Raw genomic sequence first — 24,656 nt, 5'->3', positions numbered from 1 at the left:
TGAAATGTATTCCAGTGCAGAAAGGAGGTGGAGGAGAGAGAGAGAGATTGCAGTGGTCAGTTGTGTGGTGTGGTCTTTTAAATGGACATGGTATTTAGGGCTGACATACTTGTTGCAAGTTGTGGAAGTTAAAAAAAAAAAAGGTCTGAAAATCAAACTCAGTGATTGCTGAGTTTATATATTTTTTCAGAGAAAGCCATCTTGTCAGTTAATAATCATGGGGAAAGTTATGTCAAGCTGTGATCACACACACTAAATAATGCACTTTCAATCCTTTCAGTGCACTTTCCAACTGGATTTTGCCAGTTCACACAGTAAAACCCAGTTGGAAAGTGCATTGAAAGTGCATTATTTCGTGTGTGTGATCACAGCCTGATCAGGGTGGTATATCTGTGTCACCTTTCCTGAAAATGTGCAAAGGTTTGGAAGAGTCATCAGCGAAAGCATTAGCCTTTCAAAACCGATTTGCAAGGGTCTACAAATGTGAGCCAGCTGTTATTTGTTCATGAGGCTGACCTCTACCCTCCTCTGAGTCCTTGGTATGTGCTGAGGATCCAGGAGTGAAATGAAGTAATTTGGTCTCTACCTTGACACAGAACTTTGGAAGAAAGAAAGGTGGTTTTCACTACTCCAAATGAGTTCCAGAATTCTCTGTATGAAGAAGACAACTATAGATTTATACTCTGCCCTTCTCTCTGAATCAGTCTCAGAGCGGCTTACAATCTCCTTCATCTTCTTCCCCCACAACAGGCAACCCTGTGAGGTAGGTGGGGCAGAGGGAGCTCTCATAGCAGCTGCCCTTTCAAGGACAGCTCTTGCAAGAGCTATAGCTCAGCGGCTCCCAATCTTTTTGCCACCAGGGACCAGTTTTGTGGAAGATAATTTTTCCATGGACTGCAGTGGGTGGGGTGGCGCTGGGGTTCTTGTCACCCCAGGCCGCCCTGGGCCCCTGTCCCTGCCCCCCATGGGGGTCTTTAAATGGGGGGAGAGACTGGGGCTGCTTTTGCCATGTGCCCACTAGGCAGCGAGGCGGCAGAAGCAGCAGATCTGCCTCCCCCTCCCGTTTAAAGACCTCCACCAATCAGCTGAGGTTGCTGGGAAGCCATGATTGGAGGAGAGCACACGCCAACACACCATCCTGCCCCTCTCAGCTTCCCAGGTCTGTGACCTGGGAAGCTGAGATCACCATGCCTGAGTGTCCCAGTTGCTAATAGCCCACGGACTGGGGGTTGGGGACCACTGCTGTAGCTGACCCCAGGCCATTCCAGCAGGTGCAAGTGGAGGAGCGGGGAATCAAACCCGGTTCTCCCAGATAAGAGTCCACACACTTCACCACTACACCAAACTGGCTCCCTCTACAGCAGACCTCTTTGTGAAATGAAGAGTTATCTGAGACTCTGAGAGACCTTGGTAGGGGACTCTTTCTCCCACCCAGGATGGTGAGAGACCCTCTCTGCTACTGAATTCCTTATAACGAGTTTGAGAAAGAAGTCCCTGCTGGGCAGCCACTCTCTAGTGGTCATCAACAAAAGATTTCTGGTTGTCACTGGCCACCAGGCAACTGACATATTGTGATTTCCCCCTCCACTCCATTTCCTGTGGAAATATCTCTTTCTGCAGAAGTATGACATGTTTCTGCCAGATCTCTCTCCAAGGGTTTATTTTGACCTTTCCAACTAACCTCTCTTTAAGGAAGAGAAAAGGCTTTTCAAACGCCTGCCTCCCAGAGACAGCCTTTGTCAGAAATAGCAGATATATATATTTCCATTTTCCTGAATCAATTTTTAAATAAAATCTGCCAGCTGTTTCCGTGCGCAAATAGGTTATTCCAGCCGTCCCTTGAGCATCTGTTTCACTTTCCTGGTCTTATTCTGGTCTGTGAATCACCAGCGGACAGAGTGGTAATTTCAGGAGGCTAGCAAGACGCAGCAAACTGCTAGTTTGGATTTGGTGACTTGCCCACAGCACCGCTGCAAGTTGAAAAGGGTGAATTAAAGACAAAAATAGCAATAAAGTGCACCCCCACCCCAACCAACAAAGCGTATAATCTTCTATATGGCCACTTGGACGGCTTTGAAGAAGTTGGGGGGGGGGGAGGGCGAGTCAGAGATTACTGAACCTTTGGATTTACAGTAACAATTACAAATAAGAAATGGTCAAGCTTGAAGGGTTTGGTCCAGTAATAGAGCTTAAAAGCCACAGACGGTTTTGTACAGAATGCATGTGCAAAATTTTTGACTTGGAAGGAAATGATGGTGGAAACCAGGATTTTTTTTTTGTAGCTGGACCTCTTTTGCCTATTAGGCCACACACCCCTGATGTAGCCAGTCATCCTGGAGCTTACAGTAGGCCCTTTATGAAAAGCCCTGTAAGTTCTCGAAGAATCGGCTGCATCAGGGATGTGTGGCCTAATACGCAAAGGAGTTCCTGCTACAATAAAAAGCCCTGCGTCTACATATGTAGTGGCCTCATGTGTCCCTCCACTCCAGATAGCTAGCCACATATTTACAGTTTGAAAGTGCATTTGTGGCTTGGAAAAGAACATCGTGCAGGCCATTCCTGAAGGATGGATTTGCAGGGAAAAGCTAAATCGACCTAATAAATCTGCCAGCGGCTGTTTAGCAATCTTCTCCGAGAAGGGGAAAACGCAACTCTTTGCTTCGAGCAGGGCTCTTAAGAGTCTGTCGTGATCCAGCAAAAAGAAAAAAGAGTTTATGAAGCCTGTGTGTGTTGCTATAGGTTTTCATCCCTATAGGTTTTCAAGGAAAGAGCCAGCCAGAGGTGGTTTGCCATGGCAGAGCCAGAGCCAATTTGGTGGAGTGGTTAAGTGTGCGGACTCTTATCTGGGAGAACCGGGTTTGATTCCCCACTCCTCCACTTGCAGCTGCTGGCATGGCCTTGGGCCAGCCATAGCTCTGGCAGAGGTTGTCCTTGAAAGGGCAGCTGCTGTGAGAGCCCTCTCCAGCCCCACCCACCTCACAGGGTGTCTGTTGTAGGGGAGGACGATAAAGGAGATTGTGAGCTGCTCTGAGATTCGGAGTGGAGGGCGGGATATAAATCCAACATCACCATCATCATCTTCCTCCATGTAGCGATCCTGGATTTCCTTAGTGGCCTCCCATCCACCTGCTAATCAGGGCCAACCTTGGCTTAGCTTCCAAAATCTGCAGGGTTGAAGGGAATAGACAGTGTAAATGTTGGCAGTTCATGAGTTGCAATTGGATATCGACAGCAATGGTAAAGCTGTTGCATATATGATCTTCTCTGTCCCATATATGATCTACTCAGATGGCAAGAGGTGTCGAAGTTTCACCGTCTAGTGTGCAGGGTTCTTTCACAGCACTTCCTGCCTGATCCTTAAAAGCAGGGGTGGAATTCTAGTAACAGCTCCTTTGCATATTAGGCCACACACCCCTAAGGTAGCCAATCCTCCAGGAGCTTACAAAAAAGAGCCTTGTAAGCTCTTGAAAGATTGGCTACATCAGGGTATGCATGGCCTAATATGCAAAGGAGCTGTTGCTAGAATTCCACCCCTGCTTTTAAGTGGAGATGCCAGAGCTGGAACCCCATTCTGAGCACCTGGAAGGAAGAATGCAATAAAAATTGGATATTTTTAACTCTTACAGAACAATAGAACTGGGATTCTCACGTGTGGTCATTCCAGCATGACTTTCTGCAGCTGTTCCTGGGCTGGGCATCTTAGTCTTCCTTCACTGGTGCTTTGAGATTTATGCAGTAAATTGATTTGTACTTAAATGTGGATAGCTGTATATGGATCCTAACTTCAAAGGCCTGCAGAGCAACTTAATGGACTTTTCGACCGTGTACTAATCTCCTTTTTCCAATATGCAGTGGCAGCTCAGTCAGTGATACGGGTTTTCTGGGAAAATCTAAATTGGGAAATTTTCCAGGAAATTTTCCGACTTCTAATTTATACAAATACCTTTAAAGTATTTAAATAACGTTAGCAAAATTTTCCACCCCTCACTGCTGAGTGCAGTAGCACTTGTCGTGATTATCTAGCGTATGTTTTCATCATGCCGCACAAAAAAAAATAAATTCCCTAAAATGTGGAACGCTGCGCTTTAGTGCAGTCTTGCCTACAGCCTGAGCACAGAGATGAGGGAAACAGTAATTACGGTATTTCTTTTAACCTGGTCCAGAGTTCTGGTTCCTTCTGGGTATTCATCTTTGCTGTGTTGCAAGATGAATTGCTTTGGATTTGATCATATGTTATTTGGATTAGAACGCCTCTGTTTTTTTTCCCCTTTGGTATTTTTTGCATTTTCGTATATGTGTGCGTGTGGGACGGTGACTTCTTTTCAGGGCCATTCCCATCCCAGAGCTGTAGTTTGACCCACTGCCCGATGAGCAACCGCGTTTTGTCTGCCCTACTCCGAGTAGATTGCTGAGGCCAACAACGGACAGCTCAGATTCAGCTTATGCGCTTTGTAAATCCATTAGATAAATGGCATTTCTTTGATTAATTGCCAGCTTACAGCCTAGCTGAGAAGGACAAGCATTTGCAGTCGCAGCCAGCTGGCTGTACAGAAATCTCTCCAGCTCCCATCTGTGAATTCTCACTAACCCAAGACAATCATACGCTTTGCTTCTGCTCCTTTTAATAATAAAGAAGCAACCAGCATCCATCTTAGGGGTTAACAGATTTACTGGAGTTCGTACAAGATTCATTGGCGATGTGCTTCCAATTAAGCTTTGATGCTGATTCCTTGAGCTTGTAGTCCAAACGACGCTGCAGAGTTTGCTGTTAGCAGTTACAAGGGAGATATTTTCAATATCCTGATCTATATTTCTTAATATCCTGTAAAGCGTTTTCTTTTTCCTTCCCACTGTGATAGTGCTAATTCCAAACAGGCTGTGAAACATCTCTGCCCTCAAACTGCCTTTTAAGACTGATGGAATAGATTTCATCTTTACCCAATAGAACAAAGTTTGAGCCCAGCAGCACCTTTAGAATCAACAAAGAAAGTTCAAACCAACATGGCCGCCAATGTTCCCTCTAAGCTGCAGAGTCTTGTGAGCAAAAATTCTACTTTGTGAGCTACTGGCATTAAAGTTGTGAGCTACTGCATCAATTAGTGTGCTCTGGGGTCATTCTTTCTGAGCTAAGACAAAAATGTGTGAGCGGAGGCTAAAAATCTGTGAGCTAGCTCACGCTAACTCAGCTTTGAGGGAACACTGATGGCCACCCACCTGAATCTTTCTTTACCCAATGACAGGGCTTTTTTTGTAGGAGGAACTTACAGTAGGCCCTGTACTAAGAGCCCTGTAAGCTCTTGGAAGATTGGCTACATCAGAGGGGTGTGGCCTAATATGCAAAGGAGTTCCTGCTACAAAAAAAAGCCCTGCCCAATGTGATTTGTAGTCAGCTCCCCCCCACCCCCCTTTGGAGCTTTACATCCCATGTCTGGATTACATCTCTAGGTAGAAGAATCAACAAGGGTATCTGGCACACCTTCCATTTTGGGAGAGGCTGTGGGTGCAATCACATGAGAGAGTTGTCCTGACCTAGCCACGCCTCTCATTCAGATTTAATATGCATGATCACACACACATCTGTCCTCGGGACCTGCCCATACCCGCCTTGCCTTAGGATGGGCTGGGACCGGATTAAATAGCTACTGGCAACTTCCTGGTAGCAAACCTCTAAAACTTACGTAAGGCGCATTTCCTGGTTGTCTAAACGGCTGGGGGTGTGCAGTGCACCTGCCCTGCTCATACGTGAGCAGTCTGAATGGGTGACTGCAACTCCTGCGGCAGCCATTTTGTGGTGGTGCCCACAACCATCCTGTATCAGAATTCCAAAGGTGCAGGACTCTGGAGAGAGGAAATAGTTTTTTGCTCCTTCCGCCCTCCACTTGATTTCACTGATCAAAACGGGCACACACTGTTAAACGACAGTAGAGAAGCATTCTTTCTTTTGCACACATCTTTTGTCTAAGGGTCTGTGCCGTCGGTTTGCAAAAACGTGTGTGAATGGAAGAGCCGCTTCCTTCCCTCTCCCTCCCTGCATGACCCCCAACTGGAATCTGGATCTCACACAACCATACTTCTGTGGTAACAGATGCCTTGGGGCAACAAGTGTAGTGTGCGGGTGGCTTCTTGCCGTCTCTTCCCCCCCTTCCGGACAGCAATAACCCCAAACTTCAGGGGCCACATCTGAGGGGCAGGAAGCAGGTTGGGAGCATGTGTTTTCCACTCAGCTGGCTTTTATTTTAAGTTTGGCCCACGTTATGGTTCCCGTAAGCAGCTGTAAGCCGTTGTTCCTGGTATATCATGTTCAACTACTGAGTGGGGAGAAATTAATAAACATTACTCAATGAGGAACAGTTTGACCTTCTGCCGGGCCAGGGTATCGCAGCTTTCCTGAGCGCTCTAAAAGCTTTTGCAAGCGGGGTAGCACATTAATTCTTAATTTATTTGCAAAGGTATATTTTTTCATGAGGCACTTTTTTAAAACAAGGCAAGGCAGTGTCCAATAACGTAATAAAAGAGCTGTATTAAAAACAAGGGCCCTGGCCAGAGATGGACACAAATAGTTCCACATGCCTTGGGAGGAGGTGTTTCTGATAGTATCCCACTTCACTATATCTTCTACTTCTCCCTTTTCCCTACATGGGACTCTTAGCAGTCCCAACTTTTGAATCCATTTCACAGCCAGCTTAACTTCAGCCAGGGCTTTTTTTGTAGCAGGAACTCCTTTGCATATTAGGCCACACCCCCATGATGTAGCCAATCCTCCAAGAGCTTACAAGGCTCTTATTACAGGGCCTTCAGTAAGCTCCAGGAGGATTGGCTACATCAAGGGTGTGTGGCCTATTATGCAAAGGAGTTCCTGCTACAAACCACCTCCCCCTGATTTCGGCTTAATTTAAGGGTGATTACACGGAACCTCCATATTCAGACATAGTATACCAAGTACATTTAAACAGCTTGGGTCCTAAAGAACTGTCTCCTTCCATACTACCAGCTTGCCAGTTAAGATTTGCCTTTCAAGCTGTGTTCTCTGTGCCCTTGCCTGGAGTTGTGAGGCAAGTGATGAGTGGAAGACAGGGCATTTTCTGTGGCACCCTTGGAATGCCCTTCTCTTTGGGGCTTGCCTGGTGCCGTCAGGGGTCATTCTGTAGAAAAAGAGGTGCCGGAGCTCATTAGCACAACTCATTTGCATAAGCTATTTGCATATGCCACGCACCCCTGACATCACCGGAAGGTGATTATATCAGCTCAGCATCTACCTTTAAAATGCTTCTTGGATTATAATTGCCAGAACAAAACCTTACTCCCATCATCCTTTTTAATTTACTTTCTCCAATGTGGCCACAGTGGCATGATGAAGATTTCCATCTGTCTGCTTTATATGTTTTGGTTATTTCCTCATTTTTTTGTGGGGAAAGATATGAGAACGTTTGTCAGGTCTTAGAGTTCAGCAGAATTCTCACAGGGGGTTTGAACAATGGAGCCCAGAAGCAAGTATTTGAGGGAGGGGGTAAGAAAGAAAGAGCACAATAGAATGTAGAGGTTCCAGAGCTCCACTCCTGTAAACTCCTGCCCAAAATGAGTCTTTACCTTCTTTTGGCACCGGGCCAAAACACACATCTCTCTCCACCCCCCTCATGCTGGGGTTCAGAGCGCCTTCAGCATCTGGCCTTCACTTCTCTCTCAGTCTCCAAACCGCCATTTTCTCCCTCTTAACCTATATTCTTCACAACATGCAGTTCACTCCACTGTGTCCTTTCTTTCTTTCTTTACCCTAATCCTCCAGCGATACAACACAAATTTGTTCTCTTTCAACTTCTTTTTTATTTTTCTGAGGATATATGGAAGTCTAGTTTGTGTGGGTATGGTATTTTTTAAAATGGTAATTGTAGACCAGTTGAAGTGAAGGAAAGCTGCTTTTTGTCCATTTGCCACTGTGCAGTACCATGTGGTCAAAAACTAGGCCCAGCAGGGTTTGGAAAGAATCAGCTGCACAAGTCGGGGAGTGGATGGGGCAGTGAATTGTGCGGTCAGCTTGCTTCCCACATAATGAGGACATTGGTATGGCTTCTTCTCTCACAAACAGTTGTCACACAGTGCTTTTGGCAAAACACACACATACACACACCTCTTTGCAAGGCAGACTCCGGAAAGCAGCCAAGCTGTCCCAGTGAAGGATGGATGGTGGCTCGCCTCTCAGGACATGTGCCTGAGCAAAAAAGCTTTTGCCCTAATTGAGGGGGGAGGAGGAGAGAGAGAGACTGAGAAAGCTTAAAAATTAAAAAGTGCAGAAATTTATTTCTTTAAAAAAACAAAAGAAACCCAAAGTTGTTATTATGTTGATTCAAAATGCCCAGATGTAAAGGCTAGATTCGGTAGTTCAGATCAATTCCACATGGAGCTAACTGTGCAGGCTTCCAGGTTATCCAGAATTCTCTGTCAAGTCATATGGAAAATCTCTCTCTCTCTCTCTGAGGATGTCAGCCTATTTAAGTAGATAGAGTTTGCTTCTGTTGGTCTCAAAATTTAAAAAGGCAGGCAGCAAATAGGTTGAAGCTGTGTTGGTTCTAGCATTTTAAAAGGTGGGCAGCAAATAGGGTGACGCTTTATTAGCCCAGTTTCAATTTTTCATCAGAAGAATGCAAGGTTTTGAATTTTACAGACTTTTAACCAACACTATGTTCTTGTTTTTCTTAGCAGCCCTCTTTCTCATCTTCCAGTCCAGAGGTAAAATATTGCCCCAAGCCCTTGGGATGCCACCCCCACCCCCCATGTTCAAGGGTCAGTGGCAACATCTGTGTCATATACTGGGTTGACAATTAGCAATTTGTGCCTTAACTTCAGGTTTTGTGTGTAGGGTTGTCCAATTCAAGAAATATCTGGGGACTTCATGGGTGGAGCCAGGAGATCTCGGGGGCAGAGCCAGGAACAAGATTGTGACAAGCGTAATTGAACTCCAAAGGCAGTTCTGGCCATCACATTTAAATGGACCACACAGCTTTTAAACGCCTTCCCTCCACTGGAAATAATGAAGAATAGGGGCATCTTATTTGGGGGCTCATAGAATTGGACCCTCTGGTCCAATCTTTTTGAAACGTGGAGGGTGTTTTGAGGAGAGGCATTGGATGCTATGCTACAGATTTGGTGCCTCCACCTCAAAAAACAGCATCCCCAGATACCCGTGGTTCAATTCTCCATTATACCCTACGGAAATTGGTCTCCATAGGGAATAATGGAGTGCCCAGCAGACATTTCCCTTCCCCCCCCTTTCTGATGACCCTAAAGTGGGGGGGGGGATGGCCTCCAAACTGGGGGATCCCCTGCCCCCAACTGGGGATTGGCAACCCTATTTGTGTGTCTCCATGTGTACATGCATTCACTGGCAAGAGCTTGGCGTGCTTTTGTTTCTCCTTTAAAATCCAGCTTTCAGCAGACAGGGGTTTTTTTTTAAATTTATTTATTACTTTCAATTTATATCCTGCCCTCTCCTCAAGCGGACTTTTTTGAGCTAATGCTTTCATGCCAAAGGGGCAGAAGGCTCATCTGGGGAGATTTACCACTCTTAAGAAAAAGAGCCTCACTTCTGCAAGTGGATATAGAACTTAAATTATTTTTAAATGTCCAAAACCTTACAGATGCAAAAAAACACAAGCCTTAATGGTTTTTTGCATTTCTAGAGACAAATGTTTTCCCCTGAGGAAATGCAAATGCCAAAGCCTTCCCCCCCCCCCAGCTTGTTCATTGGACAAAAGCAGGCTGCCCTTTAATGAGGTCATTGCATAATTCAGATGCAAGATTAAGCTGGAGTGTGTTCAGTTTCTCCAATTCACAGCTGGAAGTGAAGTGCCTTGGGAATTGCATGACCTTGGCTTTGCCTTACTGTAACTTTTCTCTTAAGAGAGTTGGCTCTTCTCTCAAAGCTCTCCGGGGACCAAAGCGCCTTTGGGTTCCGCAACATGGAGGGCCCGGGAAGGAAAATCTTTCGGGGACCTTTTTTCACCAGGTGCCAAGAAGAAAGCCAGCAGTGGAGTTTTACAGGGCACGGTTAAAAGCAGTTCCTTTTGCCAAGTATGGTTGGCTGAGTTTGCATTTATTTAATTGGTTTCTCTATACTACACACATAGAGAGAGAGAGAGAGAGAGAGAGAGTTCTCATTGCTGTATTCCTTTTGTTGTAACATATATTTTTTTCAACTTTGTGAAATTATTAATAAAATCTCAGAATCAGAACCTTGAATTAAGTAGAGCAGTGTTAAACAATAAGAACGAAGAGTCCCGTGGTGCAGAGTGGTAAAGCTGCAGTACTGCAGTTCTAAGCTCTGCTCAAGACCTGAGTTCGATCCTGGCGTGTTCCGGTAGCCAACTCGAGGTTGACTCAGCCTTCCATCCTTCCGAGGTCAGTAAAATGAGTCCCCAGCTTGCTGGGAGGAAAGTGTAGATGATTGGGGAAGGCAATGGCAAACCACCCTGTAAAAAGGCTGCTGTGAAAACGTGAAAGCAACGTCACCCCAGAGTCGAAAACGACTGGTGCTTGCACGGGGGACTACCTTTACCTTTTTTAAACTATAAGAACAATTAATTAGAACTGTGAAAAGCAGCTAAGATATAGCTCTTTAAAAATATTTTGTTAAAACAAACAACTCCCCCTACTTTCCCTCTATACCACCCTCCCCCAATTTCCCCCTAACAATTTGCAAGCCCCTTTTCCCTTCCCACCCACAGCTATTTAACAATTCCTATAACATATATGATGAATCTTCCCAAAACTTTGCTAAGTCAGCTGTGAGTTTGAGACGTTGTCATTATTCAGTTACTTGAAGGACAGCTTTAAAGGCCTTGCAAGCCCAGCTTAGCCTGAGCTCATCATAACAGAGAAGCTAAGAAAGGTTGGCTATATTAGTATTTGGATGGGAGACCAACGAGAAGTCCAGGGTTGGTATGCAGAGGCAGGCAATGGTATACCACCTCTGCTTACCTCTGGGTGACCATGAGTCAGTTGCGACTAATGGCATTTTCTTCGTTGAATTTCTCCAACCCCTAGGAAAAACCCTTTTTTGTTTGTTTTCTCCATCTTCTTTGGGCTATGAATTCCTAAGTATTTTTATATTCATTAGGGTTTGTAGAGTCTTTCGGGATCAAGTGCCGTGTTCTACTGGAGAAAGTTTTCCTTCCAGACGTTTCGTTCTCAGCTGTGTGCAGCCAAGAAGGTCTGAGCGCCTGCTCCGGCTGCAACGCCACTGAGGATGTTCTCCGCAGCTGAGAACGAAACGTCTGGAAGGAAAACTTTCTCCAGTAGAACACGGCACTTGATCCCGAAAGATTCTACAAACCCTAATGAATATAAAAATACTTAGGAATTCACAGCCCTAATGATGTTACCAGCCATGAAAACCTGAAATCTTTGATATTTTTATATTCAGTTACTTGGAGTATGAGTTTTAAAAAATAAATGTAATATTTCCTGGCCCATGACACCCCCACCCCCGCATGGGCATGGCCATCAAGATTCTGGGAGAACCAAGGCAAACGTAGTTCTCCCAAAATCTTGAGGGCTGTGTGAGATTCTACAAAGGCCCAGAAAATCCAGAAGGTTAGAGAAGAACGCCGTCTACGGACCACTTGAAATATTTTGCTTCCACGTGTGAAGTTCAAACATTCCGTTTTCTCTTACTGTGACTAACCAGAACCAGCAAGATGAACACTGGGTGTTAAAAGTGGGTTTGATATTTACTAATTGCATGGTGACCGATGTTCATCAAAAGGGGAATTTGTCACTTACATGGCAACATTCTTGGTTCCACGACAATATTTAACCTTAGTCAATTGATGGTCAGTTGGACTTAATTGGTTCATTGACCAGCATGGTCAACCAGCTCGGTCTCCTGTTCTGCCATACCTTGGGTGAGTTTCAGTTAAATAAATAAATAACTGAACTTGCATGTGATGAATCAAAACATCTGTTCTTATTAGAGGCCTGGTTACATTTGGGCCCAAAGCTGACGGATTCTCCGTGTCAGATTCCGTTACTAGAGTGTCATCCATATTAACACAATAGAAGCTGACATTTCATTTCTTGCCTAATTTCTGTTGCCTGAGTTTCTTGGCTCTCGCCTAGTTCCCTCCAATCCTATCATTGTAGAAGTGAACAGAACTTTATAGCTTCCAGCCAAATCTAGGCACTCACCTGATGGTTAAGTCGCTTTTTGTTCAGGCATGTCATTTATTAGTTATTTTTATTTGATGTGGAACATCTGCACACTGCATCTCCAGCCTTGCTTGTGGCAGCTGTCAAAACAAAAAAAAGACCAAGACCAAGAGTCCCAAATATGAGTATCAAGATGCCTTATGAGAGCCAGTTTGGTGTGGTGGTTAAGTGTGCAGACTCTTATCTGGGACTCTTAACTGGGTTTGATTCCCCACTCCTCCACTTGAAGCTGCTGGAATGGCCTTGGGTCAGCCATTGCTGTCTCAGAGCTGTCCTTGAAAGGGCAGCTGCTACAAGAGCTCTCTCAGCCCCACCCACCTCACAGGGTGTCTAGAGTCTCCGAGCGGCTCATAATCTCCTTTACCTTCCTCCCCCACAGCAGACACCCTGTGAGTTGGGTAGGGCTGAGAGGGCTCTCACAGTAGCTGCCCTTTCGAGGACAACCTCTGCCAGAGCTATGGCTGACCCAAGGCCATTCCAGAAGGTGCAGGCAGAGGAGTGGGGGATCTAACCCGGTTCTCCCAGTTAAGAGTCCATGCACTTAACTGCTACACCAAACTAGTGATCCCAGGCATGAGCATGTTTTTGCAGGCTGTAGTCCTGTACCTCCCATGTGGGTCTTGCTAGCCCTAGATAGCCCTCATGGGTGGGGAAAGAAGGGAAACGTTTGCAGAAGGCCTGTGCATAACCTTGCAGTTTCATAACATCTAGTCTTGACGGACTGCCGGTGGCTTGTAAGGATGCTGTTGTGTAATCAACAAGTGTGTCGTCTTTTCCTAATTTCCTGTTGGGGCTGTTTGCAAATTCTGCGAGCTGCTTATTGGAAACCAAGCTGTGGGGCTGGATGGGTTTGATTGTCTCTCTCCGTCTCTCTTAATAAAAACCATAAAAGAACATTGCAAAATACTTTTTTAACTTTGGCATGATGATTAGTCATCTGTCCGTGCCATGCTACAGTAACTTCTAGGCTTTAGACGGTCACAGCATGTTCAAGGCAGCTTGCAGTCTGATTAAATCAGCCCCAGCTTGGATGTCTGTGTTTTTCAACAGGGGCCTCCACAATGCATAATGGGGTGTCGTGAATGTGTAAGGAAGGCTCTCTTCTTTTACACTTTAGGAAGCAGCAAAAGACAGTTCTGGTTCTTGGTTAGCTGAGCTGTGATTTTCTGGCAGTGAGTGGGGTGCTGAGTCTTTTAAAATGGATGCAATTTGGTTTTTATTGTTTTACCATCCTTGAATCCTTCATGAGAGAAAGGTGAGTTAAGAACACCCCAAATCCTCTTTGTTCTGCCTCCCATCATGGCTAACTGGTTTTGTAGACAGCTGCAGCAAACATTTTAAGGAGGCTTTTTTTTGTAACAAGAACTCCTTTGCATATTAGGCCATAACCCCTGATGTAGCCAATCCTCCAAAAGCTTATAGGGCTCTTAGTACAAGGCAGGGGTGGCCAAATTTGCTTAACTTAAGAGCCACATAGACTAAATGTCAGATATTTGAGAGCCACAAGTCATGAATGTCAGATGACTAAGAGCCACGAGGCAGGAAGGAAGGCAAATAGATGGGGGAGGAAGAGGTGGAAAGAAAGCAACTTTAAATTCATTCCCTAAGCCGCCAGCTGATTTGGCTTGGAGAAGTGATTTCAAGAGAGAAATGCCTCCAAGCTAGCTAACAGGGCGGAGGGGGCTTCCAAGAGCCACACAATGTGTGTGAAAGAGTCACACGTGGCTCCCGAGCCACAGTTTGGCCACCCCTGGTACTGTAAGCTCCAGGAGGATTGGCTACATCAGGATTGTGTGCCTTAATATGCAGAGAAGTTCCTGCTATCAAAAAAGCCCTGATTTTAAGTATGATGATTGGTTTCATGAGGACTAGAAGCTCTGTTCAGTGCTAAGAGCAGAATTGCACATTCCTAAACCTTCCGATTACCGTTGAAGGGTGGCAGCGTACTCAGAACTGCAGAGAGGCTGTCTTTCTAAGGAGAAAAAAGAAGAGTGCCTGAAGATCTGGGAGAGGTCTTCTCTGTTAGATTTCCTGAGCTTGTGCAGCAGCTTCATCCTTCTCATTGAGCCATTTGGATGGTGAGTCTGTGGGCTCTGCCTACAGGCACTCGGGGCCCGCCCTGGCTCCACTTGCTGACTGAGCCTGGTTAGAAATCACATGTCGAAACTCTTTCTTGCCCAATGGACAGCTGATATTTTATTTAATGCAATTTGCATCACGTCTCCCCGTCTGGCCGAGCCCAGCTGGCCGCGGCTGAGCAAGTGTTTAAATTCGTTCCGTCATAAATATTTATATCCGCCAGTCTTAACTTGAGCCCCAATTTTTATCTCCTCCCATCAATATTGCATGGGCTTGAGATACCTGCACTTCCCACTGCCGTTCCCTGATACCGGCAGAAGGCATTTGATAAGGCATTGAAAGGAGCGCAAAGTGCAGACATGTTCCTTGCATCGCCTTAAGTGCTCCTTCCTCCCAACATCTCCAGAAGACCATATAATTTAGAGGCGTATAATTGGTGTGCTTCAGCTGGCGGAGGGCAGTGAATCTTAGTGCTGGAGTACCTGCTTTGCATTCAGAAGGTCCCCCAGTTCAATCCCCAACCTCTCCATTTAAAAGTGCCAGGTAGTAGGCGAGGTGAAAGTGGCAGAAAGCAGATAGATGGATCCAGAGGTGGAATTCTAGCAGCACCTCCTTTTCATATTAGGCCACGCCCCCCTAATGTAGCCAATCCTCCAAGAGTTTACAAAAAAGAGCCTTGTAAGCTCTTGGAGGATTGGCTACATCAGGGGGTGTGGCCTAATATGAAAATGAACATATAGATGTTCTGCCAGGCATTTGATTGAGGACAGCAATTGTTTGAAACTCTCATATCCCACCCCCTGCCTCCTTCCTTATCTTTCTGTATCCCTGCTACCTTCTGTCTGCCATCTTGATTTGTTGTTTAACTATTTTAATTGTTGTTTTTATTTTTTATTATTTTTTAATTATAAATTTTTACTATTTAGCTGGCTCAGGAGCCAAATCAGGCCCCCGGAAGGCTCCTATCAGGTCCCCGAGCAACTGGCTGTCATTTGCTTCCTTCTCCCCCTCTCTTGCTTCCTTCTGCATCACAGCTCGCTTTGCAAGGCTTGCTCAGTCGGACAGTAGAGCTACTGAGCCAAGCCTCTCTTCCTTCTGTTGGCTGAGGCTCTTCCCCCTCCTGGGAAGGAAGGAAAGAGCCAGAGCTTCCTTTGCCCAGTTCCCTGGATCGCGGGGGAAAGATACAAAAAGAGCACCTCTTAAGACCAACAAGTGCTAATGTTTGAAGCTTTTTAAAAATCTTTGTGTTTGGCTGTGTGTCCTTTATAAAATTTATATCTATGATACCTGGCATTACATTTTATGACACACCATGACCCGGTTCAACAAGGTCTCATTTATGTCAGATCTGGCCCTCATAACAAATGAGTTTGACGCCATTGGTCTGTCTGTCTGTCTGTCTGTCTGTCATCTATCTATCTATCTATCTATCTATCTATCTATCTATCTATCTATCTATCTATCTATCTATCTATCTATCATCTATCTATCTATCATCTATCTATCTATCTATCTATCTATCTATCTATCTGTCTGTCTGTCTGTCTGTCTGTCTGTCCGTCCGTCCGTCCGTCCGTCCGTCTGTCTGTCCGTCCGTCCGTCCGTCCGTCTGTCCGTCCGTCCGTCTGTCTGTCTGTCTCTCTGTCTCTCTGTCTGTCTCTCTGTCTCTCTCTCTGTCTCTCTCTCTCTCTCTATCATGTATCTATCTATCTATCTATCTATCTATCTATCTATCTATCTATCTATCTATCTATCTATCTATCTACATACACATACATACACCAGGGGTGTCATACTCATTTGTTACGAGAGCCAGATCAGACATAAATAAGACCTTGTCGGGCCAGCTGATATAAGCTGCCCTGAGCCCAGGACCAGCCCTGCCACTAGGCAGACTAGGTGATCGCCTAGAGCAGTGGCCTTCTGGGGGTGCGGGGGGAGATGCCAGAAGTTAGCCTTGCCTAGTGTGCTAGACAGTCTAGGGCTGGCCCTGCCTGAGCCCTAGTTTTTTAGGGAAGGGAGTCAATAAATTGAACATAGTAAGTAAATAAGTAGCAGCGTGAGCTTCAGGGCATTTGGGGGCAGGGAGCTCCAGCACCCTATAGCCAGGGGTGGAATTCTAGCAGGAGCTCCTTTGCATTGTAGGCCACACACCCCTAATGTAGCCAATCCTCCAAGAGCTTACAGGGCTCTTAGTACAGGGTCCAGAGATAGAATTCTAGCAGGGGCTCCTTTGCATATTAGGCTACACGCCCCTGATGTAGCCAATCCTCCAAGAGCTTACAAAAAAGAATGTATAGCTGAGGCCACACCCCTGCCTATAGCTGAGTGTCACCCTGCTTGAGTGAAACTGCTGTCTGCGTCTTGTGGTAGGTTCAGGAGGCCAGGGCTTCTGACTGAGGAGCAGTTTGGGGCTACCCAGAGTGGAGGCAGATTAAGCAGGAGCAAGGTAAATTGTCCAGTGGTCAGTCTGATACACTGAACCTTTTCCCCTCTAAGTTGAAATAGCGGTTGTATTTTACTGTTACACCGCAAAAGGTTTATTTTCAGAATATTTAAGAATTACGCACTATGCCCCTTTGTCAGTTGTGATTGATCTGGACATGTTCTGTGCAGGGACAGGGCTGAATCTCCTCTCTCTCCCCAACCGTGGAGGCTGAGCTAGAACAGCAAACCATGCAGAGATGCAGCAGGCAGCCTCCTTTTTGAGTAAGGGAAGATCTTGCCTCACTAACCTGTTACATTTCTTTGAGGGGGTGAACAAACATGTGGACAAAGGAGACCCGATAGATGTTGTTTACCTTGACTTCCAGAAAGCTTTTGATAAAGTTCCTCATCAAAGGCTCCTTAGAAAGCTTGAGAGTCATGGAGTAAAAGGACAGGTCCTCTTGTGGATCAAAAACTGGCTAATTAATAGGAAGCAGAGAGTGAGTATAAATGGACAATCTTCACAGTGGAGGACGGTAAGCAGTGGGGTGCCGCAGGGCTCAGTATTGGGTCCCATGCTCTTTAACTTGTTCATAAATGATTTGGAGTTGGGAGTAAGCAGTGAAGTGGCCAAGTTTGCGGATGACACTAAATTATTCAGGGTGGTGAGAACCAGAGAGGATTGTGAGGAACTCCAAAGGGATCTGTTGCGGCTGGGTGAGTGGGCGTTAACGTGGCAGATGCGGTTCAATGTGGCCAAGTGCAAAGTAATGCACATTGGGGCCAAGAATCCCAGCTACAAATACAAGTTGATGGGGTGTGAACTGGCAGAGCCTGACCAAGAGAGAGATCTTGGGGTCGTGGTAGATAACTCACTAAAAATGTCAAGACAGTGTGTGATTGCAATAAAAAAGGCCAACGCCATGCTGGGAATTATTAGGAAGAGAATTGAAAACAAATCAGCCAGTATCATAATGCCCCTGTATAAATCGATGGTGTGGTCTCATTTGGAGTACTGTGTGCAGTTCTGGTTGCAGCACCTCAAAAAGGATATTATAGCATTGGAGAAAGTCCAGAAAAGGGCAACGTGAATGATTAAAGGGCTGGAACACTTTCCCTATGAAGAAAGGTTGAAACGCTTGGGACTCTTTAGCTTGGAGAAACTTCGACTGCGGGGTGACATGATAGAGGTTTACAAGATAATGCATGGGATGGAGAAAGTAGAGAAAGAAGTACTTTTCTCCCTTTCTCACAATACAAGAACTTGTGGGCATTCGATAAAATTGCTGAGCAGACAGGTTAAAACGGATAAAAGGAGGTACTTCTTCACCCAAAGGGTGATTAACATGTGGAATTCACTGCCACAGGAGGTGGTGGCGGCCACAAGCATAGCCACCTTCAAGAGGGGTTTAGATAAAAATATGGAGCAGAGGTCCATCAGTGGCTATTAGCCACAGTTTGTGTGTATATATAAATTTTTTTGCCACTGTGTGACACAGAGTGTTGGACTGGATGGGCCGTTGGCCTGATCCAACATGGCTTCTCTTATGTTCTTATGTTGAGTGGCGACTCTGGACTCCGAAGCATCTTTAATGATTTTGATCATAACTCTCTCCAAGTATATGAGCAGGATACTTTCAGCAGTTCTCTTGTGACTCACAGTTTAAAGTTTAAAGGACAAGCCTGAGGTTGCTTAGTAGACAAAATGAAGCAAATTGCCTCACTTTGAACCCTGTGCCATGTGAACATGACTGTGGCCAAGGCTTGTGATGGACCACTGGAGATTCGATCGACTGTGCAGATTTTTAAAAACTTTGCTGTAGCAGCAGCTGCCAGCACAGCAAAAGAATCTTCACTCTGTGGCTAAAGGCAAGCCACGGCAGTCATTCAGTCCTTGAGCCTACCACACTGTGTGCTGAATTCCAGGGGTGTCAAACTCATTTGTTATGAGGGCCGGATCTGACATAAATGAGATCTTGCTGGGCTGAACCATGTCTAGTTGGGCCTGGCCATGTGTGTACCTATTTAAGATTAGGTAGAAGAGATATACATTTTATAAAGAACACAGACAAACGCATTTATTTTTAAAAACTTAAAACATGCTTAAAACGTTAGCACTCATTGGCCTTAAAGATGCTTTCTTTGTATTTCTCCCATGGGATCCAGGGAACTGGGCAAAGAAAGTTCTGGCTCTTTCCTTCCTTCCTCAGGAGATGGGGGGGGGAGCCTCAGCCAATAGAAAGAACAAAAACAACAACAACGACAAGCCTTTATTGGCATAAAACAGATTTAGCAGTACAAATAACAATATAAGTACAGTATTTTTTGCACCATAAGACTCACTTTCCCCCCCAAAAAAAAGTGGAGGGAAAAGTGTGTGCGTCTTAAGGAGCGAATACTGCAAAAAATTCACACAAATGCCTCTAAATTCACACAAACGGCTCTAAAAACTAGGTGCGTCTTATGGAGCGAAAAATACGGTAATATAAAATCCTGGATAATAGAGTACGCAGGGGAGCTAATGTACATAAAATGAGTAAAATATATGTAATTTCAAGTTTAACAAAATTAAATGAATAAAACAAATAAGATACGGTCATTCCAGAGCCAGTCTCTGTCGGATTTCCATGGCCTGTTGAAGAAATTCGGCAACCGTTAAAGTTAACTCAGAGCAGGTGTCATTTAAAAGTCTGTAGCCGTTAAAACTCTGTTGCGCAATACCTATAGATGCTACGGTGACTCCGGGGCTTTGTCCTTACCATCAGAGTACTTTGATCTTCAAAATCAGTTGTCTCAGGTTATCATAAACAAAAAGAATGACTATGCTAAGCTTCAATGGGAGGAGCTATTCCAGGCCGTAATCTTAACGAACTCTAAAAAATTCTGGTCTATTGTATCAGGTGCCCATAGAGTGAATGCCCCTTCTATGTCTGCTATCTCACCCAATGTCTGGTACCAACATTTCTTTTCTATGTTCTCCCAAAGTACTTTATACACTTCTGGACCTTTCGAACTATCTCAGGTAGATCTTCCGGAGTGGCCCTCTGTGCCTTCTGATGAAGTTAAAGAACTAATTTCAATTGCAAAATTAGTTCTTTAACTTCATCAGAAGGCACAGAGTAAAGCAGCAGGCCTTGATGCTATTCCTTCTGAAATCCTAAAGTTAGATTCAGATTGGTGGGCTACTCCACTCGCATCCGTCTTTACAAGTATTGACAGAACAGGCATAATTCCTAAAGCCTGGCTCAACTCAATAGTGGTCCCAATTTATAAAAAAGGAGATCCTGCCATCCCAAATAATTACAGGCCGATTAGTCTCCTATCTACCATTGGCAAACTATATTCTAAACATCTGTTCAGAAAACTTGAACAATGAATGACACGAGAAAAAATTCTTGGTCCGGAACAACTGGGATTTTGTAAAGGCAAAACTACTCTTGATCATTGTAATACCTTGTCTCATCTAATTTCCTAATACACTATTAGGAAAAAGATGAAATTGTATGTAGCCTTTTTAGACTTAAAGGGAGCATTTGATTCAATTGGCAGGGACCTGCTTTGGGCTAAACTTGAACAATAGAAAGAAGAGAGGCTTGATTCAGTAGCTCTGCTGTGCAATTGAGAGAGTCTGGCAAAGCAAGCTATTTTTTCCCCCTTCCTGTCCAAGGGAGGAGCCTCAGCCAATGGAGAAAATAAGAGGTTTTGCTCTGTAGCTTCTGTGTGATTGAGCAAGCCTTGCAAAACAGGCTGTTATGCAGAAAGAAGCCAGATATAGGGAGAATGAAGCAGACAACAGCCAGTTGCTCGGGGGCCTGATAGGAGCTCTCTGGGGGCCTGATTCAGCCCCCAAACTGCATGTTTGATACCACTGGCCTACATGGTCAAAAATGTTGAGGACGCCTGCTCTAGAGTTTCTTGAGAAACCAACCTTAATTCTGTTTAAATGGCTTGTTCCCTCCCTTCCAGTTTATTATCTTATTAATTCATTAATTATCTTATTAATTCATTTAGATTATTGGCTGATACTGCTAAAGACTTGTGACTGAAGGCAGAGATTAGCTTATCTCCAGAGCTCTTCTGTTCATGCAATGTACGGGATGATGGGTTGGGAGACATAATCACATAGTAACATTCTCCCCCCCCCCCCCCTTTTATTTTTGTTTTAGATGCAGCAACTCTTTTACGAAAACTACGAGCAGAACAAAAAAGGCTACATCAGAGATCTCCGCAATAGCAAGATTCACCGAGCAATCACCTTACACCCCAATAAGAGTCCGCCCTATCAGTACAGACTTCACAGTTACATGTTGAGTCGCAAAATAGCTGAGCTGCGGTACCGTACCATCCAGCTGCACCGTGAAATTGTCCTAATGAGTAAATACAGCAGCACTGAAGTCCACAGAGATGACCTCCAGTTGGGGATGGCACCCTCCTTCATGCGCTTCCAGCCGCACCAGCGCGAAGAAGTTTTGGAGTGGGAATTCCTCACTGGGAAGTATCTTTATTCCGCTATGGATGGACAGCCACCTCGTCGCGGGATGGATTCCTCCCAGCGTGAGGCTTTGGACGACATTGTTATGCAAGTGATGGAGATGATTAATGCCAACGCCAAGACCAGAGGACGGATCATTGACTTCAAAGAGATACAGTATGGCTATCGCAGAGTCAACCCAATGTACGGGGCAGAGTATGTTCTCGACTTACTGCTCTTGTACAAGAAGCACAAGGGAAAGAAAATGACTGTTCCAGTCAGGAGGCATGCGTACTTGCAACAAACCTTCAGCAAAGTCCACTTTATGGAGGATGAAGAGATGGATGCCAAAGAGTTGGCTAGTAAAATCAACCAGGATTCAGGCTCCTTGTCATTTCTCTCCAATTCTCTGAAGATGTTCGTCCCATTCCAGTTGAGCAAGTCAAAAGCAGAGAAGAAGGAACCCAAAGACAAAAAGATCAACATCTTGATTCCTCTTTCCGGGCGCTTTGATATGTTTGCACGATTCATGTTGAATTTTGAGAAGACCTGCCTCATTCCGAACCAGAATGTCAAATTAGTCGTCCTGCTTTTCAACTCAGACTCAAACCCTGACAAGGCAAGGCAGATTGAACTGATGAGAGATTATCGCATGAAGTACCCCAAGGCGGACATGCAGATCTTGCCCGTGTCTGGCGAATTCTCTCGAGCGCTGGCTCTAGAAGTCGGATCCTCTCAGTTTAACAACGACTCCTTGCTGTTCTTTTGCGACATTGATTTGGTCTTTACAGCAGAGTTTCTCCAGCGCTGTAGAGCCAACACGGTTTCGGGCCAACAGATTTATTTCCCCATCATCTTTAGCCAGTACGATCCAAAGATTGTTTACAGTGGGAAAGTCCCGAGTGATAATCATTTTGCCTTCACCCAGAAAACAGGCTTCTGGAGGAACTACGGTTTCGGAATTGCCTGTATTTACAAGGGTGATCTCCTCCGAGCGGGAGGCTTTGACGTTTCTATCCAAGGTTGGGGCCTTGAGGACGTGGACTTGTTCAACAAGGTTATTCGGGCCGGCCTAAAAACTTTCCGCAGCCAAGAAGTTGGCGTAGTTCACATACATCACCCTGTCTTTTGTGACCCTAATCTTGACCCGAAACAGTACAAAATGTGTTTGGGGTCCAAAGCATCCACGTATGGGTCCACGCAACAGTTAGCAGAGCTGTGGCTTCAGAAACACGAGCTGAGCTTTGGGAAAAGCAGCAATTCCAACGGTTCCCTAAGGACAGCCTAATGATCCAGCTATGCTGGAGAAAAAACAAGGGGAGGAAAAAAAAAACTACCTATTGCATTTTTAAGTAAAAAAAAAAATTGCCCTAATTTATTTTTTTGCGAAACATTTTTGATAGTTGGTTTTTTAAAAAAAAGTTAAGACAGAACAACCGCACAAGGGTATATTTTACAAACTGTTGTTTTTCTTACAAGGACCTTTGGAGCGCTTTTTTCTGAACAAAACTTTTGCCTTTGGGAACAGAAATCAGTGTTTGAGTATTATGTTTTTACTTGGTTCCGGCAACTTGAAATAACACCTTTGGTTTTTATTTTTCCTGATGAGCAGACATTTTAAAATAAAAGGAAAACTCCCCCCCCCCTCCTCCAAGTCCACTCCACAACCCCATTCCATTGCTCAGTTCAGATGCTCTGGTTTCTTCCAGCAGGAATCTAATGTAATGTGGCAAAAAGAATTCACTTACATCCGCCCCCCTTGGGGGTGTTATATTGTCCTTTTATTTTTTTTTTTAAAGAAGTGTTAAAGAAATCCATGTGGCAGTATTTTGCTCATTTCCTTACAAGAAGGTTGTCATTTTGTTGGTATTTCAATCTTAGGATGTACCATTTCAGCTCATTGTATTTTGGGCAACTGGGAAAAAGGGTGGGGGGAGGGGAGAAATTGAGCACATTTTTTTTTACTGTGTTAGTCTTTTTGTAAAATAATAATAATAATAAACCTGTCTTTTCCTACTTGGTCCCTATGTGGATCTAATGTTACAAATTCCACAGCAAACACTGTGTTTTCTGGATTTGTAGATGACAAAGAACGGCATTTTAGCAAATAGAAATGAGATTTCTTTGCTGTAAAAAGCAACAACCTGAAAATCTAGACACCCCCAACAAAATGCGCTTGGGGGGGAAATATTCAGGGTTTTGTTCCCCCAAACTAGTTACAGTATTTGCATTGAGAACAATCTATTACTCCCCCCCCTTTTTTTTTTGCTTACTTAGCTTCCCCCCCTTATCAGATAGGTTTTTAATTTATTTTGTATCCTTTGTTTTAGATTCCTGTCTTTTATTTTTTAAAATCTGATAGTCATTAATATTTATATATCTTAGGAATGTATTGCATTTTCTTACTGTTAAAGGTAGTGTAAATCTTCTTACTTCACAGTAAAACTGATCTCCAAAGATTTCTTTTGAAAGCTTTCTTTTATTCCCCACCCCCCAGTTGCTTCTTTAAAACAGACAAAAACAAGTGACTGCAGTTTTGCTTAGCAGCCTGTCACTCACCAAGGCGATCACCTGTATGTCTGCTATACCGCTTCAGTCTGCAGCCATGGGCTCTCATGTGACCTGACTTCTCGTCCAAACAAAACATTCCCTCCATACAGAAATGCAGCACGTAAGGGGGGAAAGGCCTACTTCCCGACCTGCTAGTTTGTAAAATGTGGGTATTTCTATTTTTTGTGAAGGAGCGCTCCACCATGCAAGCAGCCTCTTCCTGCAGCCATACAGCCCAGACATAGGTCGACCGTCACAGAAAGAATTATGCTATGGTTTTTGATGCCTCAAGATGAAGGCTTTGGCCCAAGCAAGGCTTTTGCTTGAGGACAGCGACAGTTGCCGGGCTGGCACCCCCTCCTCCCCTTTACTTAAGGGGGAACTGCTCCCAAGGCCTAGAAAGCGGAATTACAACTTACTATGAAGTATGTTCATTGAGTTGCAACTGTTTTAAATTACTGGTTTTATTGATTTTATGTGTACTTTTTTGTTGTACGGCATTGGCCGGGATGAGGAGATTTATAAATTTAACTAATAACAACAACAACTTCAGCTTGAGGGAGGGGAATAGAAAGTGGAGGGGAGGGGGAGATAACCTGGCATGCAGCAGAAGTTTCAGGATAGAAATTCACAGTTTCAAAATTCAAGTGCCTTGGATCGAACATCTTACAACAACGCTGAAACTCAGGTGGTCCGTATAAAACCCTATAATGGCACCTAACCGTTGTAACAGTCTTTTCCCCCAAAAGAAAAATAAAATGAGCGAACCATATATTTTTCTACTGCAGTACTGTTTCCTTGTTGCTGGTTGCTATTCCATGAGTAACTTCTAGAAGTGAAAGTGTCAAAAATGCTGCTTACACATAGTGCCCCATTACTCACAGCTCTGGGTAGGCCTGTCAGTTAACCACCCTCTTGACCAACTAGG

General features: G+C 44.6%; 1 protein-coding gene across 1 annotated transcript in view; it reads left to right on the top strand.

The window, feature by feature from the left end:
* The window catches only part of CHSY1 (chondroitin sulfate synthase 1), a 133,982-nt gene extending 111,488 nt beyond the window's left edge, over positions 1-22,494 (top strand). Inside the window, exon 3 of the mRNA XM_060260414.1 lies at positions 20,874-22,494. Within this exon, the coding sequence (XP_060116397.1) occupies positions 20,874-22,466 (1,593 nt within the window). The 3' untranslated portion in view covers positions 22,467-22,494. The remainder of the gene's footprint in view (positions 1-20,873) is intronic.
* Positions 22,495-24,656: the final 2,162 nt, after the last annotated feature.

Source organism: Heteronotia binoei, chromosome 19 (assembly GCF_032191835.1).
Source record: "Heteronotia binoei isolate CCM8104 ecotype False Entrance Well chromosome 19, APGP_CSIRO_Hbin_v1, whole genome shotgun sequence".
In the NCBI taxonomy this organism is placed as follows: Eukaryota; Metazoa; Chordata; class Lepidosauria; order Squamata; family Gekkonidae; genus Heteronotia; species Heteronotia binoei.
This window is presented reverse-complemented; position numbering and strand designations above follow the sequence as displayed.